We start from the raw sequence: 16,433 nt of genomic DNA on the forward strand, positions 1-16,433 counted from the left end.
GGTATATTTTATTCTAGTCATAATTCAGAGAAACACTGTAAAGTTGTGGAAGATCATAGAAGTGTCTGAGTTTAGTTCTCTCTAATCTTTTCTGTAGAAGTGAGTATGGAGACTCTTAAATATTTGGCTTAAAGTTGTTGTTTTGTTGCTGAATTGTGTCCGACTGATTGACAGGGATCTTTATCACAACTATTTTGCCCTTTTCCACCTTATCTATGCTTCTACTTTTATCCTTCAAAATTAAAAGTATTATTCTTTGGGAAGCCTTCTCTGATCTTCTCTGCAGTTCAACAGTACTTAGTCCAAACCTCAGTATAATAATTTTAGTTAGTTTATTCAACTGTGAACACTTATTTGTTAATATTATGATGTTGCTTTAATGTTTGTCCTCCCTAATAATGTATGAAACTTTGGAAATAAGAGACTATACTTGTCATCTTTGAATCCTTATCATCTAACACACTGCCTGGTATACTGTAAATATTAATATTTATTCTTTGATGGAATTATAAATGATTGAATAGCTTTGATGTTGCAGATGTCTTAAGCAGTTTCATTAATAATAGCTAACAATTGTATAATACTTATTATATATGAAGCACTGTTCTAAGCAATTTATATAAAGATACTAATTTAATCATCCCAATCACTTTATGTTGTTCAGTTGCTAAGTCATGTCCAACTCTTTGTGACTCCATGAACTGCACCAGGCCAGGCTTCCCCATCTTTTACTATCTTCTGGAGTTTGTTCAAACTACATCCATTGAGTCAGTGATGCTGTCCAACCATTTTATTCTTTGTTGCCCCCTTCTCTTCTTGCCCTGAATCTTTCCCAGCTTCAGGGTCTTTTCCAGTGAGTTGGCACTTTCACACTCCAGAATGTCTGGCTCTAGGTGAGTGACCACACCATCGTGGTTATCTGGGTCATTAAGATCTTGCCACTTCTTCTTTATCTCTTCTGCCTTTTATTGTGCTTATCTTTGCATGAAATGTTCCCTTGCTATCTCCAATTTTCATGAAAAGATCTTTAGTCTTTCCCATCCTATTATTTTCCTCTATTTCTTTGCGTTGTTCACTTAAGGCTTTCTCATCTCTCCTCGCTATTCTCTGGAACTCTGCATTCAGTTGGATATATCTTTCCTTTTCTCTTTTCTACTTTTCCACTTCCTTTTCTCTTTTCTCTTTCCACTTTTCTTCTTTTTCTTGGCTATTTGTAAGGCCTCATATTTGTAAGGCTTCATCAGACAACCACTTTGCCTTTTTGCATTTGTTTTTCTTGGGGTTGGTTTTGGTCACCATGCCCTGTACAGTGTTATGAACCTCTGTCTGTAGTTCTTCAGGTACTCTTGTCTACCAGATCTAATCCCTTGACTCTGTTTGTCACTTTCACGGGGGCTTCCCCTGTGGCTCAGAGGTAAAGTATCCATCTGCAATGCAGTAGACACAGAAGACCCGGGTTTGACACCAGGGTTGGGAAGATCCAGGTGGAGAAGGAAATGGCAATCCAGTCCAGTATTCTTACCTGGAAGATCCCATGAACAGAGGAGCCTGGAAGACTACATACAGTCTATGAGGTAGCAAAGAGTCAGACACGACTGAGCACTGTCTAATCATAATCTGAATGGCCTAGTAGTTTCCCTATTTTATTCAATTTAAGCCTGAATTTTTCAGTAAGGAGCTGATGATCTGAACCACAGTTAGCTCCAGGTCTTGTTTTTGCTGACTGTATAGAGCTTCTTCATCTTTGGTTGCAAAGAATATAATCAATCTGATTTCAGTGTTGACCCTCTGGTGATGCCACGTGTAGAGTTGTTTTTTGTGTTGTTGAAAGACTGCTTGCTATGACAGTGCATTCTCTTGACAAAACTCTGTTAGCCTTTGCTCTGCTTCATTTTATACTCTAGACCAAACTTGCCAGTCACTCCAGATATCTCTTGACTTTCTACATTTGTATTCCAATCCCATATAATGAAAAGGACGTCTGTTTATTTATTTATTTTTTTTGGTGTTAGTTCTAGAAGGTCTTATAGGTCTTCATAGAACCAGTCAATTTCAGCTTCTTCATCTTTAGTGGTTGAGGCATAGACTTGGATTACTGTGATGTGGAGTGGTTTGCCTTGGAAATGAACCAAGATCATTCTGTCATTTTTGAGATTGCACCCAAATACAGCATTTTGGACTCTTGTTGATTATGAGGGCTACTCCATTTCTTCTAAGGGGTTCTTTCCCAGAGTAGTAGATATAATGGTCATCTGAATTAAATTTACCCATTCTTGTCCATTTTTGTTCACTGATCCCTAAGATGTCGATGTTCACTTTGCCATTTCCTTCTTGACCATGTCTCATTTACCTTGATTCATGAACCTAATCTTCCAGGCTCCTATGTGATATTGTTCTTTATAGCATCAGACTTTACTTTCACCACCAGACACATCCATAACTCAGTGTCATTTCCACTTTGGCCCAGTCTCTTCATTCTTTCTGGAGCTGGTATTCTGCTCTTCCCCAGTAGTATATTGGACACCTGTCGACCTGCGGGGCTCGTCTTTTGCTGTCATATCTTTTTGCCTTTTCATGATGTTCATGGGATTCTCAATGCAAGAATGCTGAAGTAGTTTGCCATTCCCTTCTCCAGTGGACCACATTTTGTCAGAACTCTCCACTATCACCTGTTTATCTTGGGTGGCCTTGCATGGCATGGATCATAGCTTTATTGAGTTATACAAGGCTGTGAATCCATGTGATCGTTTTGGTTAGCTTTCTGTGATTGTGGTTTTTATTTTTGAGACTATAGGATTATAGTTCTTGTTTCTTCTGTCTGCCCTCTGATGGCTGAAGACAGGAGGCTTGTGCAAGCTTCCTGATGGGAGGGACTGGCTGTGGGGAAACTGGGTCTTTCTCTAGTGGGCAGGGCCATGCTCAGTAAATCTTTAATCCAATTTTCTGCTGGTAGGATACTGGCAAGCTACAGTCCATGAGGTAGCAAAGAGTCAGACATGACAGCAGTGTATAATCATAAGGGATTTGATTTAGGTCATACCTGAATGGCCTAGTGGTTTTCCCTATTTTCTTCAATATAAGCCTGAATTTTGCAATAAGGAGCTGCTCACTCCCTGTTAGTTGTTTGGCCTGAGGCAACCAATTCCTGGAGTCTACAGGCTCTGTGGTAGGACTACTCAGTTCAGTTAAGTTCAGTCACTCAGTTGTGTCCAACTCTTTGTGACCTCATGGACTGTAGCATGCCAGGCCTCCCTATCCATCACCAACTCCTGGAGTTTACTCAAACTCATGTCCATTGAGTTGATGATGCCATCCAACCATCTCATCCTCTGTTGTCCCCTTCTCCTCCTGCCTTCAATCTTTCCCAGCATCAGAGTCTTTTCAAATGAGTCATCTCTTAGCATCTGATGGCCAAAGTATTAGAGTTTCAGCTTCAACATCAGATCTTCCAATGAATATTCAGAACTGATTTCCTTTAGGATGAACTGGTTGGATCTCCTTGCAGTCCAAGGGACTCTCAAGAGTTTTCTCCAATACCACAGTTCAAAAGCATCAATTCTTTGGCACTCAGCTTTCTTTATAGTCCAACTCACACATCCATACATGACTACTGGAAAAACCATAGCCTTGACTAGATGGACCTTTGTTAGCAAAATAATGTCTCTGCTTTTTAATATGCTGTCTAGGTTGGTCATAACTTTCCTTCCAAGGAGTAAGCGTCTTTTAATTTCATGGCTGAAATCACCATCTGCAGTGATTTTGGAGCCCCCAAAAATAAAGTCTGCCACTATTTCCATTGTTTCCCCATCTATTTGCCATGAAGTGATGGGACCAGATGCTGTGATCTTAGTTTTCTGAATATTGAGCTTTAAGCCAACTTTTTCAATTTCCTCTTTAACTTTCATCAAGAGGCTCTTTAGTCTTTCTTCACTTTCTGCCATAAGGGTGGTGTCATCTACATATCTGAGGTTATTGATATTTCTCCCAGCAGTCTTGATTCCAGCTTGTGCTTCATCCAGTCCAGCGTTTTTCATGACGTACTCTGCATACAAGTTAAATAAGCAGGGTGATGATATACAGTATTGACATACTCCTTTCCCAATTTGGATCCAGTCTGTTGTTTCATGTCCCATTCTAACTGTTGCTTCCTGACTTGCATACAGATTTCTCAAGAGGCAGGTCAGGTGGTCTGCTATTCCCATCTCTTTCAGAATTTTCCACAGTTTGTGGTGATTCACACAGTCAAAGGCTTTGGCATCATCAATAAAGCAGGAATAGATGTTTTTCTGGAACTCTCTTGCTTTTTCAATGATCCAGTGGATGTTGGCAATTTGATCTCTGGTTCCTCTGCTTTTTCTAAAACCAGCTTGAACATCTGGAAGTTCACGGTTCACGTATTGCTGAAGCCTGGCTTCGAGAGTTTTAAGCATTACTTTACTAACATGTGAGAGGAGTGCAACTGTGCAGTAGTTTGAGCATGCTTTGGCATTGCCTTTCTTTGGGATTGGAATGAAAACTGACCTTTTCCAGTCTTGTGGCCACTGCTGAGTTTTCCAAATTTGCTAGCAGATTGGGTGCAACACTTTCACAGCATCATCTTTTAGGATTTGAAAGAGCTCAACTGGAATTCTGTCACCTCTACTGGCTTTGTTCGTAGTAATGTTTCCTAAGGCCCACTTGACTTCACATTCCAGGATGTCTGGCTCATCCCATCATGATGATCTGGGTCATGAAGATCTTTTTTGTACAGTTCTTCTGTGTATTCTTGCCAACTCTTCTTAATATCTTCTGCTTCTGTTAGGTCCATACCATTTCTGTCCTTTATTTTGCCCATCTTTGCATGAAATGTTCCCTTGGTATCTCTAATTTTCTTGAAGGGATCTCTAGTCTTTCCCATCCTATTGTTTTTCTCTATTTCTTTGCACTGATCACTGAGAAAGGCTTTCTTATCTCTCCTTACTATTCTTTGGAACTCTTCATTCAAATGGATATATCTTTCCTTTTCTCCTTTGCTTTTCACTTCTCCTCTTTTCTCAGCTATTTGTAAGACCTCCTCAGACAGCCATTTTGCTTTTTCGCATTTCTTTTTCTTGGAGATGGTTTTGATCCATGTCTCCTGTACAATGTCATGAACCTCCGTCCATAGTTCATCAGGCAGTCTTTCTATCAGATCTAGTCTCTTAAATCTATTCGTCACTTCCATTGTATAATCGTAAGGGATTTGATTTAGGTCATACCTGAATGGTCTGGTGGTTTTCCCTACTTTCTTCAAAAGTAGGGCTATTAGCAACCTTCAAAAAGGACTTATGCCAACACACACCTCCCAGGGCTGCTGCTGCCAGTGCCCCATCCCCTCAGTAGGCCACTTCTGACCTATGCCTCTGCAGGAGACTCTCAAACACTGACAGGCACGTCTGGCTCAGCCTTGTGAGGTCACTGCTCCTTTCCTCTGGGTTCTGGTGCGCACAAGATTTTGTTTGTGCCCTCCAAGAGTCTCTTTCCCCCAGTCCTGAACAGTTTTGTGTAATTTTTTGTTAAAAATGTAAGTTTCTTTTGACCATATAGTTCTAAATGGAATCTTGTTCTTTATATGTTTGTCAAATTCATAGAGCTACATGTTTGCCTCTTCCAGCTTTGAAAAAGGTCCTCCATATAACCTATTTGGCTGGGTGAGTTCTCATTGTCATTCCTGTCAACCGAGTCAGACATACTTTCTGACAGAGAAGTCTGACTTCATTTTTTAAATTCAAAGAGACATGTTAGCATTCATCCCTATGACAACCATCTCTCTTCTGAATTCAGATTCTAAGATGAAAAGATAGGTAAGTCTTGGAGCCTTGCCTTGAGCTTATCACTTGGCCAAAACAAGATTCTACTGCCTTTATTATCCCTTACTAATGCTTTCTTTGCCTTGCTATGAGAACCTTCCCTTAGGGACAGTGCATGCTTGATAGTAAGGGGAGAAAGGGTGCTGATAAATGGATCTGGTAAAAATTATTACTCCCTCCCCACTCTACAATATACTTGAATTCAGAACTTCCAGCAGCCAGAGTACTCTCTTTCTGCATTGACAGGTGGGTTCTTTTCCAGCTGAGCCATGAGGGTAGCCCCTTGTATTTCTAATACTGAGCTTCCCTGTTAAATAAGTGAAGACACAAATCTCTATTATAGGTTTCTTGATTAAAAACAGTTGCTCCGAAACCCAAACTTGTTCCTGAGGCACCTGTATATTTTTACACTCTAGGGCAATGCACCTTGGAAAGATTCAGGATGGGTGAAAAGTAAGCTTTTCTTTTATGAAGTAGGAATAGGTAATATATCTTTAAAGGAGCAGGGTGAGGCAAGGAGCCTGTGGAAAGAGAAACCAGCGTAACACATAGGCTAATCAGAGGAACATTCTTCAATTAGATCAGACACAGTAAAGAGTCATATAAAGTTGAAGCTTTAGAGGTTGATTCTCTTAAAATTATGTGTCCCATTTTGGTCATTGCAAAGTTTTATGTAGTACTTCTAGAGGTATGAAAAATCCCCGTTAAGACTGAACTAGACTTTATCCATGAGTGATAGTCAAGAAATAGACTATTGGTTCCATATTGATCTTTACAGATAGTCATATAAATATAATGATTTATATCTATAGTTTTATATTTAAAAAAGAAAAATGTGCCTATATGTGTGATGTGACAAATTTCTCTTGACTATGGTCATTCAGTTCAGTTCAGTCCAGTTCAGTCACTCAGTTGTGTCTGACTCTTTGCGACCCCATGCATTGCAGCACGCCAGGCCTCCCTGTCCATCACCAACTCCTGGAGTTCACTTAGACTCACATCCATTGAGTCCGTGATGCCATCCAGCCATCTCATCCTCTGTCGTCCCCTTCTCCTCCTGCCCCCAATCCCTCCCAGCATCAGAGACTTTTCCAATGAGTCAACTCTTCACATGAGGTGGCCAAAGTACTGGAGTTTCAGCTTGACCTTCATTCCTTCCAAAGAAATCCCAGGGCTGATCTCCTTCAGAATGGACTGGTTGGATCTCCTTGCAGTCCAAGGGACTCTCAAGAGTCTTCTCCAACACCACAGTTCAAAAGCATCAATTCATCGGCGCTTAGCCTTTTTCACAGTCCAACTCTCACATCCATACATGACCACAGGAAAAACCATAGCCTTGACTAGACGGACTATAGTTGGCAAAGTAATGTCTCTGCTTTTGAAAATGCTATCTAGGTTGGTCATAACTTTCCTTCCAAGGAGTAAGCGTCTTTTAGTTTCATGGCTGCAGTCACCATCTGCAGTGATTTTGAAGCCCCAAAAAATAAAGTCTGACACTGTTTCCACTGTTCCCCCATCTATTTCCCATGAAGTGATGGGACCAGATGCCATGATCTTCGTTTTCGAATGTTGAGCTTTAGGCCAACTTTTTCACTCTCCACTTTCACTTTCATCAAGAGGCTTTTTAGTTCCTCTTCACTTTCTGCCATAAGGATGGTGGTGTCATCTGCATATCTGAGATTATTGATATTTCTCCCGGCAATCTTGATTCCAGCTTGTGCTTCTTCCAGCCCAGTGTTTCCCATGATGTACTCTGCATAGAAGTTAAATAAGCAGGGTGACAATATACCACCTTGACGTACTCCTTTTCCTATTTGGAACCAGTCTGTTGTTCCATGTCCAGTTCTAACTGTTGCTTCCTGACCTGCATACAGATTTCTCAAGAGGCAGGTCAGGTGGTCTGGGATTCCCATCTCTTTCAGAATTTTCCACAGTCTATTGTGATCCACACAGTCAAAGGCTTTGACATAGTCAATAAAGCAGAAATAGTTGTTGTCATTAGTAATTACTAAATTAGTAGATTTTTGTTCTTACTCTATTGATTTGTTTGTTTAGGACAGTGAACAGCTATAATCAAGAGGCTATTTAACATTAAACTCCAGCTTCACAATTTTAAGTTGGAAAATATGGACCCACATTTCCACTTGGCAGTAATCAGTTAGACCTTAACTGTGATTCTCTCTTCTAGACAGTGCATGTACTTTAGTTCTGCAAGGTCTCAAGGCATTTATATTTCTGACCTCTGGTCTTAGATTGAATGGTAGTTAGTCCCTTCTGCTTGTTAGCATATTAGAATATTATTTAACTTGAAAAATAGATAAATTTGATTAAATTGTTAACTGCTTGTGTTATTTCTTCAGCATATCGTGAATTCTTAAAGAGAACTTTTGAAGACTCTAATAAATCAACAGTTAAATACTAAATCAACCATTGAATACTAAATGATTTCTAAACCTTGTTTTAGAGGGAAGTAAATATTTTCCTTCCTCTTCTTTATTTCCTGTTTCCTCTTTAGCTTAGAATTACATTGGTTGTGAGGAATAATAGGGCTGGATAGAGTATTTGAAAATATATGAATAACAAAAAATAAATGCTTAATGGTAGATTAGATGACTTTGTTAGAAATTGAAGAAATACAAATGAAAGTGAGATAGTTTCCATGTATTAAATTAGCAAAGATTGACACTGCTGCTGCTGCTAAGTCGCTTCAGTCGTGTCCGACTCTGTGTGACCCCATAGACGGCAGCCCACCAGGCTCCCCCGTCCCTGGGATTCTCCAGGTAAGAACACTGGAGTGGGTTGCCATTTCCTTCTCCAGTGCATGAAAGTGAAAAGTGAAAGTGAAGTCGCTCAGTCGTGTCTGACTCTAGCGACCCCATGGACTGCCACCTACCAGGCTCCTCTGTCCATGGGATTTTCCTACTCAGGGTTATTAAGGAAGTGGGGAAATAGTCACTCTCTTGCACTGCCGGAAAAAATGTGAATTAATACAATCTCATTGAGAGGAATTTGGGAATATATATCCAAAGTCCTTTAAAAGATGCATATGTTTTTAACCATTCCACTTCTAAAAATGAAATATTTGGCCAGGTATATACAAAGATAGATGTTAAAAGATGTTTATCATAGTTTTTATATCATTTTTATATTAGCAAAAAATTAATTATCCATCAAAAGAGAACTGGTTAAATAAATTACTATGTATACTTAATATGCTAGAGTACCAGGTAACCATTTAAATCGTTAATAAAATTCAATGTCAAAATTAGACCTGAAAATATTATGTAACTTATGGAAGAGAGCCTCATCATTAAAAATGGCAAGTTAAGTATTATATTTGATTTTTAGGTAATATTTTAATGTTTAAGCAAAATGCTATTCTTTACCTGGTTATTATCATATGGGTGCTGACTTGCATCAGTCTGTCAAGTTCAGGAAGCATTAGCTGTCAGCTAGCTAGTGACATGTTTGATATGAGAAATGTATTTTTGTTACACAAGTAGAATATATTATCTCCATTTCTAAGCCAAGACTAATATTTTGTTTCCAAAGGAAAACTTAAACGTTTTCCATATTATTCTTTCTGGACAGTTGTAGGTTTCTGTCCAAAAGCAACATTCATAGATTCTCTATTTTTCTTATCAAACTTGAAATAGGCCAAATAGTTTCATGGATCTTCTTTGTTTATTTGTTTGTTTAATTTTAAAGAAACTTTGCTTAATGTGAAGTTTTAAATTTGGTATAGTAAATGATAACAAAACTAATATTGTTATTCCAGAGAGATACTAATTCAGGCTTTTCTTGACTCTTAGTAGAGACTCATATTTTCCATAAATGTACTGTGTCCTAAATTAATTCCTTTTTTCCCCCCTTTAATATAAAATACAAATTCAAGCATTCTTTATGAACTGAATCTTTGATTAGATAAAAACTCTGGTTTTTAAGGTTTTTGTGTATTTTTAGCAGTTCCATAGAACCTTTCCAAAAGGATAAAAGAACAAGAATATTTCATTAATTATAATCTGATATCAATTTTAATATACATTTAGATATATAAATGTTCGTGTATAATAATGATATAGTTAACTTGACTGAGTACCACCTATGTTATTATTCATATAAATCAGAGAAATAATATTATTCTATTTTATGTGAAGCTTCCAAATTTATTGTAAACTTTTCATAAGGTTAATGTGAGCCATCACCCCAGTTTGTTGTTTATGTTTAAGAACATGTTATTTAATCTTTGTTTACTCTTATAAATCATTCTTTGCATAAGATATTTTATGTTTGTCACCTCATCTACCTTTTGAAATGTTTTTCCTACAGTTATGCAGAAGGCATGGAGAGAAAGGAATCCTCCAGCTCGAATCAAAGCAGCCTATCAAGCTTTAGAATTAAACAATGAGTAAGTTTGAAATATAATATATGGAAAATAAGTTTGTTTTGAAGGAAACCCAGGCAAATGATTTTGTTTCCTTTTTTCTATCCCTAAGACATTTGGAGTCATTAATAGTCCCCTTTTTGCATACTAGGGACAGATTTGCAGTGTTCATTGACATTTGTTTTTTGCTTCTGAAATTGTAAACTTATCTTCTGTGCTTTTGAATAGAAATTAGGTAGAAATATTTTTCAAAAGGAAGAATACTGATCTAATTGATGATGACACTTGATAGAGTACTAAAATACTTATGCCACTCATTTTAATTTTGTTTTTCATTTATGTCATTCACTGAAAGCATTCATTCAGTCCTGAGACCTCTAGTTGCTAGTAGGATTGGAGGATTGGGAAAGGAATTCAAAATAAGAAAAACATGGCTCTAACCTTATTATTTTTAATGTTAGTAGCATTTTTTTTTTAAGTTCCTTTTATCAACTTTGTATTTTAAAAAGTATAAGTGAACTTAATATTTAAGACAGATCAATAAATATTGATCTAATATTAAATAAATGCCAAGAGTGAAAAATGGGCCTAGTTGGGATTAATCAAGGAATACCTCCTGAATAATGTGAATTTATCATTGTCCCTGTACTCCTCCTTTCTCCCCTACCACAGATATATTAATCCTTATTAAGAAGACTTACCCAGGGTAGAACAAAATGTCAGTGTAGGGAACTCAACAAGGAGTGAATCAAGTTTATTGAGACTCTGAAAACTAATCAGAAGTTTATTGCAACCTAAAGAATGCTTAATCAATTTTAAGAAATAACTGAATTTCTTTAAGAGAGCTTTATTTATTTATTTTTGGTATTTTAACTTACACTAACCCCATCCTCCACCCCCTAGCTCAGTGGTAACCGCCTTGAAGACAACAGTCATCCTTCTGGGTATAATTCCGTCTATCAAAGGAAGCAGACTGGATCATATTCTCAAAGAACTGTGGTCTAAAATGGTCTGACTGGTCTGATGAACCCGTGAAGGACCAGCTCTAAGGGCTTGCCTTTTTTACTTTGGTTAATTTGAAACTCTCCCAGTACTGACACAGCTATACTGGGGGAGGGGGTGCCGTTAGTGGGGTGGGTGGGCTGGCATTTGTTAAAAATATTTAACAGCAAATGTATTAGGGCCTGCTGCCAGGAGCAAGGGGTAACAACAGGCAAACAATAGACAAACTAGAAAGCTTGGGAAAGGCTGAGGAATGAGAAACTGGGAAATAAAGGTTTTTAAAAGCTTCCACATATTCCTTGGAATCTCAGCAGCTACACACATGCCCAAGTTTGGGCACTTGCTCAGAAAAGACTTCAGGCCCTAAGCTCTCATGTCTGTCTAACTTTCAGGTCCTGCACAAACAGAAAGTGAAAGCTAAGGTAGAGTTGTAAACTGCCTGACTGATGTTGAAGGTATGCCCCCACACACACACAGAACCCATCTGCTAAGACTTGTTTTTTGTCTTGTTTTTGATTTCAGGGGTTTAGAGCAATCTCTATCAAGTCACTAACTAACCATTATGCTAAAAGAGCAGAGACTTCACTAGTCACTCATGATAGAGAAAATAAACTACAAAATCAGTTCAGAAGTTATTAAACAACTATAAACAGCAACAACAATCCCTGGGAAGGAGATGAAATCTGATTTCTAGAGTTGCTAGATTATAATATTTTAAATTTCCAGTTTTCAACAACAAAAAAATAATAAGACATACAAAACAGCAAAATATGCCTTTCACAGAGACAAGGAAATAAATAGAAACTGCTCTTGAGGAAGCCCAGACTTTGGACTTCCTGGACAAAAACTTTAAATCAACTATTTAAAATATGCTCAAGGATGTAAAGGAAGCCATATACAAAGAATTAAAGGAAACTATGAGAATCTGTCTCAGATTAGAGAGTATCAGTAAAGAGGTAGAAATAATAAAAGCTAAATAGAAATTCTAGAGTTGAAAAGTTTAACTGAAATTTAAAATTTCCTATTGGGGTTCAGCAGCAGATCTAAACAGGCAGAAGAAGGAATCAGCAAACTTGATTTTGGTCAAAAATAAAAGAATGAAGCAAAGAGAACAGAGCCTAAGAAACCTGTGGGACACTGTTAAACATACCTATGCATAATGGAGTCCCAAAAAGATAGAGAGAAAAAGGCAAAAAAGACTATTTGAAGAAATACTGGCTGAAAAGATCCCAAGTTTGATGAAAGGTCTGGATCTATACATCAGAGAAGCTCAGTGCACCCCACATAAGACATACTCAAAGATATCCACAATGAGATGCATTATAATCAAGCTTTCAAGAGCCAGAGATAAGGGCAGGTACCTGAAAGCAGCAAGAGAGAAGCAACTCATCACGTATAAGTAATCCTAAAAAAGATTAACAGCTGATTCTCATCAGAAACCATATAAGGCAGTGGAATAATATAGTTAAAGTTCAGGAAGAAAAAACCTGTTAGCTCAGGATTCTGTGTCCAGCAACCTTGTCCTTCCAAAAAAAAAAAAGAAGAAGAAGACATTCCCAGATAAACAGAAACAGTTCAGTGCTAGTAGACCTGAACTTCTCCTACAGGAAATGCTACAAGGAGGCCTTCAGGGTGAAATAAAATGATACTAGACAGTCTTGAGTCCACACAAAGCAGTGAAGAACACCAGAAGTGTAACTACATAGGCAAGTGAAGTCAATATTAACTTTTTTTTGGTTTGAAGTTCTTTTTATCTATATGATTTAAAAGACAGCTGTATAAAACAGTCCTTGTAAATCTATGTTGATGGATGTACAGTTTATATAGTTGCAATTTGTGACCATAACAACATAAAGGGGGAGAAGCGATATAGGAGCAAAGTTTTGAAACTATTGAAACTAAATTATTGTTAATTCATTCTTGGTTTTTGTAAGTTGTTAAATATAATTGTTAACTGTTAAACACTAAGAAATAAAAAATATGATAAAAAGAAGTAAGGGAATCAAAATGGTATACTAGAAAATATCTAACACAAAAGAAGGCAATAATGCAGGAAATGAGAACAATAGCAACAAAAAAGACAGGATATATAGAAAACAAATAGGAAAATGGAGGAAACAATTTCTTCCTTATCACTAATTACTTAAAGGTAAATAGATTAAGTTCTTCAGTTAAGAGGCATTGATTAGCAGAATGGATAGGGAAAAAAAGTAGTCCAACTATATGCTATCTAAATTCTTTAGATTCAAGGACACAAGTACAAAGTGAAAGTGTAGACAAAATTCCATGCAAATAGTAGCCAAAGAGAAATGGAGTGGTTAAACTAATACCAGACAAAGTAGAATTTAAGACAAAAATTTTTACAAGACAAAGTTTGACATTATATAATGACAAAAGTTCAATTTATCAAGAAGATACAACAATTATAAACTTGTATACATCTAATAAGACAGCCCCAAAGTGTATGAACCAAAAACTGACAGAATTGAGGGAGAAATAGAGTTCAACAATAATAGTTGAAGACATCAACACCTCATTTTCAATAATGGATAGAATAACTAGACAAAAGATACACAAAGAAATAGAAGACTTGAACAAACAATACTGTAAACCAGCTGTATCTAACAGATACCTACCCAACAACATTTCCATATACCCGAAGTATACATGGAACATTCTCCAGGATACATCATAGTTAGGGCATAAATAATTCTCAATAAACTTAAAATGATTGAAATCATATAAACTATCTACCCTCACTACCGTGAAATGCAACTAGAAGTCAGTAACAGAAGAAAATTCAGAAATTTCACCATATTGGAATGTGTGGAAATTAAACAACAAACTCTATAGACAAATAATGTCAAAGGAGAAATCACAAGATGAATTAGAAAAATGCTTTGGGATGAGTGAAAACGAAAACATAACATATCAAAAATCATGAAATACAGCAAAAGCAGTACATGCTCAGAGAAAAATTTATAGCTGTAAATACCTACATTAATAAAGAAAAAAGATCTTAAATCAAGGACTTAGCTTTATACCTTAAGGAGTTAGAAAATGCAGAGCCAACTAAACTCAAGGCAGAAGGAAGGGAGTAATAAAGATTCAGTTCAGTTCAGTTGCTCAGTCGTGTCTGACTCTTTGTGACCTCATGGACTGCAGCACACCAGGCTTCCCTGTCCATCACCAGCTCCCGGAGCTTGCTCAAATTCATGTCCATCGAGTCACTGATGCCATCCAACCATCTCATCCTCTCTTGTCCCCTTTTCCTCCTGCCTTCAATCTTTCCCAGCATCAAGGTCTTTTCCAAGGAGTTGGTTTTTCGCATCAGGTGGCCAAAGTATTGGAGTTTCAGCTTCAGCATCAGTCCTTCCAGTGAATATTCAGTACTGATTTCCTTTAAGATTGACTGGTTGAATCTTGCAGTCCAAGGGACTCTCAAGAGTCTTCTCCAACACCACAGTTCAAAAGCATCAATTCTTTGGTGCTCAGCCTTCTTTATAGTCCAACTCTCACATCCATCCATGACTACTGGAAAAACCATCGCTTTGACTACGTGGACCTTTGTTGGTAAAGTAATGTCTCTGCTTTTTAATATGCTGTCTAGGTTGATCATAGCTTTTCTTCCAAGGAGCAAGCGTCTTTTTAATTTCATGGTCGCAGTCACCATCTGCAGTGATTTTGGAGCCCAAGAAAAAGTCTTTCACTGAAACCACTGAAACAATGGTTTCCCCATCTATTTGCCATGAAGTGATGGGACCAGATGTCATGATCTTAGTTTTTTGAATGTTGTTTTAAGCCAGCTTTTTTTTCACTCTCCTCTTTCACTTTCATCAAGAGGCTCTTTAGTTCCTCTTCACTTTCTGCCATAAGCATGGTGTCATCTGCATATCTGGGTATTGATATTTCTCCCGGCAATCTGATTCTAGCTTGTGCTTCATCTAGCCTGGCATTTTGCATAATGTACTCTGCATATAAGTTAAATAAGCAGGGTGACAATATACAGCCTTGACATACTCCTTTCCTGATTTGGAACCAGTCTGTTGTTCCATGTCCAGTTCTAACTGTTGCTTCTTGCCTGCATACAGACTTCTCAGGAGGCAGGTCAGGTAGTCTGATATTTCCATATCTTGAAGAATTTTCCAGTTTGTTGTGATCTACACAGTCAAAGGCTTTGGCATAATCAATAAAGCAGAAGTAGATGTTTTTCTGGAACTCTCTTGCTTTTTCCAACGGGTGGCAATTTGATCTCTGGTTCCTCTGTCTTTTCTAAATCCAGCTTGAACATCTGGAAGCTCACGGTTCACATACTATTGAAGCCTGACTTGGAGAATTTTGAGCAGTACTTTGCTAGCATGTTTCATGGGGTTCATGGGGTCGCAAAGAGTCGGATACGACTGAGTGACTGAACTGAACTGAACTTGCTAGCGTGTGAGATGAGTACAATTGTGTGTTTTTTGAACATTCTTTGGCATTGCCTTTCTTTGGGATTGAAATGAAAACTGACATTTTCCAGTCCCGTGGCCACTGCTGAGTTTTCCAAATTTGCTGGCATATTGAGTGCAGCACTTTCACAGCATCATCTTTTAGGATTTGAAATAGCTCAACTGGAATTCCATCACCTCCACTTGCTTTATTCACAGTGATGCTTCCTAAGCATCAAGGCCCACTTGACTTCACATTCCAGGATGTCTGGCTATAGGTGAGTGATCACACCATCGTGGTTATCTGGTGGTTATCACACCATTGTGAAGATCTTTTTTGTATAATTCTTCTGTGTATTCTTGCCACCCCTTCTTAATATCTTCTGCTTCTGTTAGGTCCATACCATTTCTGTCCTTTATTTTGCCCATCTTTGCATGAAATGTTCCCTTGGTATCTCTTAATTTTCTTGAAGAGATCTCTAGTCTTTCCCATTCTATTGTTTTTCTCTATTTCTTAGCATTGATCACTGAGGAAGGCTTTCTTATCTCTTCTTGCTATTCTTTGGAACTTTGCATTCAAATGGGTATATCTTTCATTTTCTCCTTTGTCTTTAACTTCTCTTCTTTTCTCAGCTAATTTTTAAGGCTTCCTCAGACAACTGTTTTGCCTTTTGCATTTCTTTTTCTTGGGGATGGTTAGATAAATTAGATTTCATCAAAGTTAAAAGCTTTTGTGCAATCAAAGAATATTGTCAAAAAAGTGAAAATGCAACCCACAGGTTGAGAGAAAAT

General features: G+C 37.6%; 1 protein-coding gene across 19 annotated transcripts in view; it reads left to right on the forward strand.

Moving 5' to 3' along the window:
* ST7L (suppression of tumorigenicity 7 like) overlaps nucleotides 1-16,433 on the forward strand; it is a 142,685-nt gene that overhangs the window by 14,920 nt on the left and 111,332 nt on the right. For all 19 annotated transcript variants that reach the window (XR_003033852.2, XM_024989479.2, XM_059884704.1 and 16 more), the window contains one exon: nucleotides 10,158-10,236. Coding sequence is in view for 18 of the 19 variants with exons in the window: in XM_024989479.2 (XP_024845247.1) it covers nucleotides 10,158-10,236 (79 nt within the window). In the remaining variant the exon portion in view is untranslated. The remainder of the gene's footprint in view (nucleotides 1-10,157; nucleotides 10,237-16,433) is intronic.

This window comes from Bos taurus, chromosome 3 (genome assembly GCF_002263795.3).
Source record: "Bos taurus isolate L1 Dominette 01449 registration number 42190680 breed Hereford chromosome 3, ARS-UCD2.0, whole genome shotgun sequence".
Classification (NCBI taxonomy): domain Eukaryota; kingdom Metazoa; phylum Chordata; class Mammalia; order Artiodactyla; family Bovidae; genus Bos; species Bos taurus.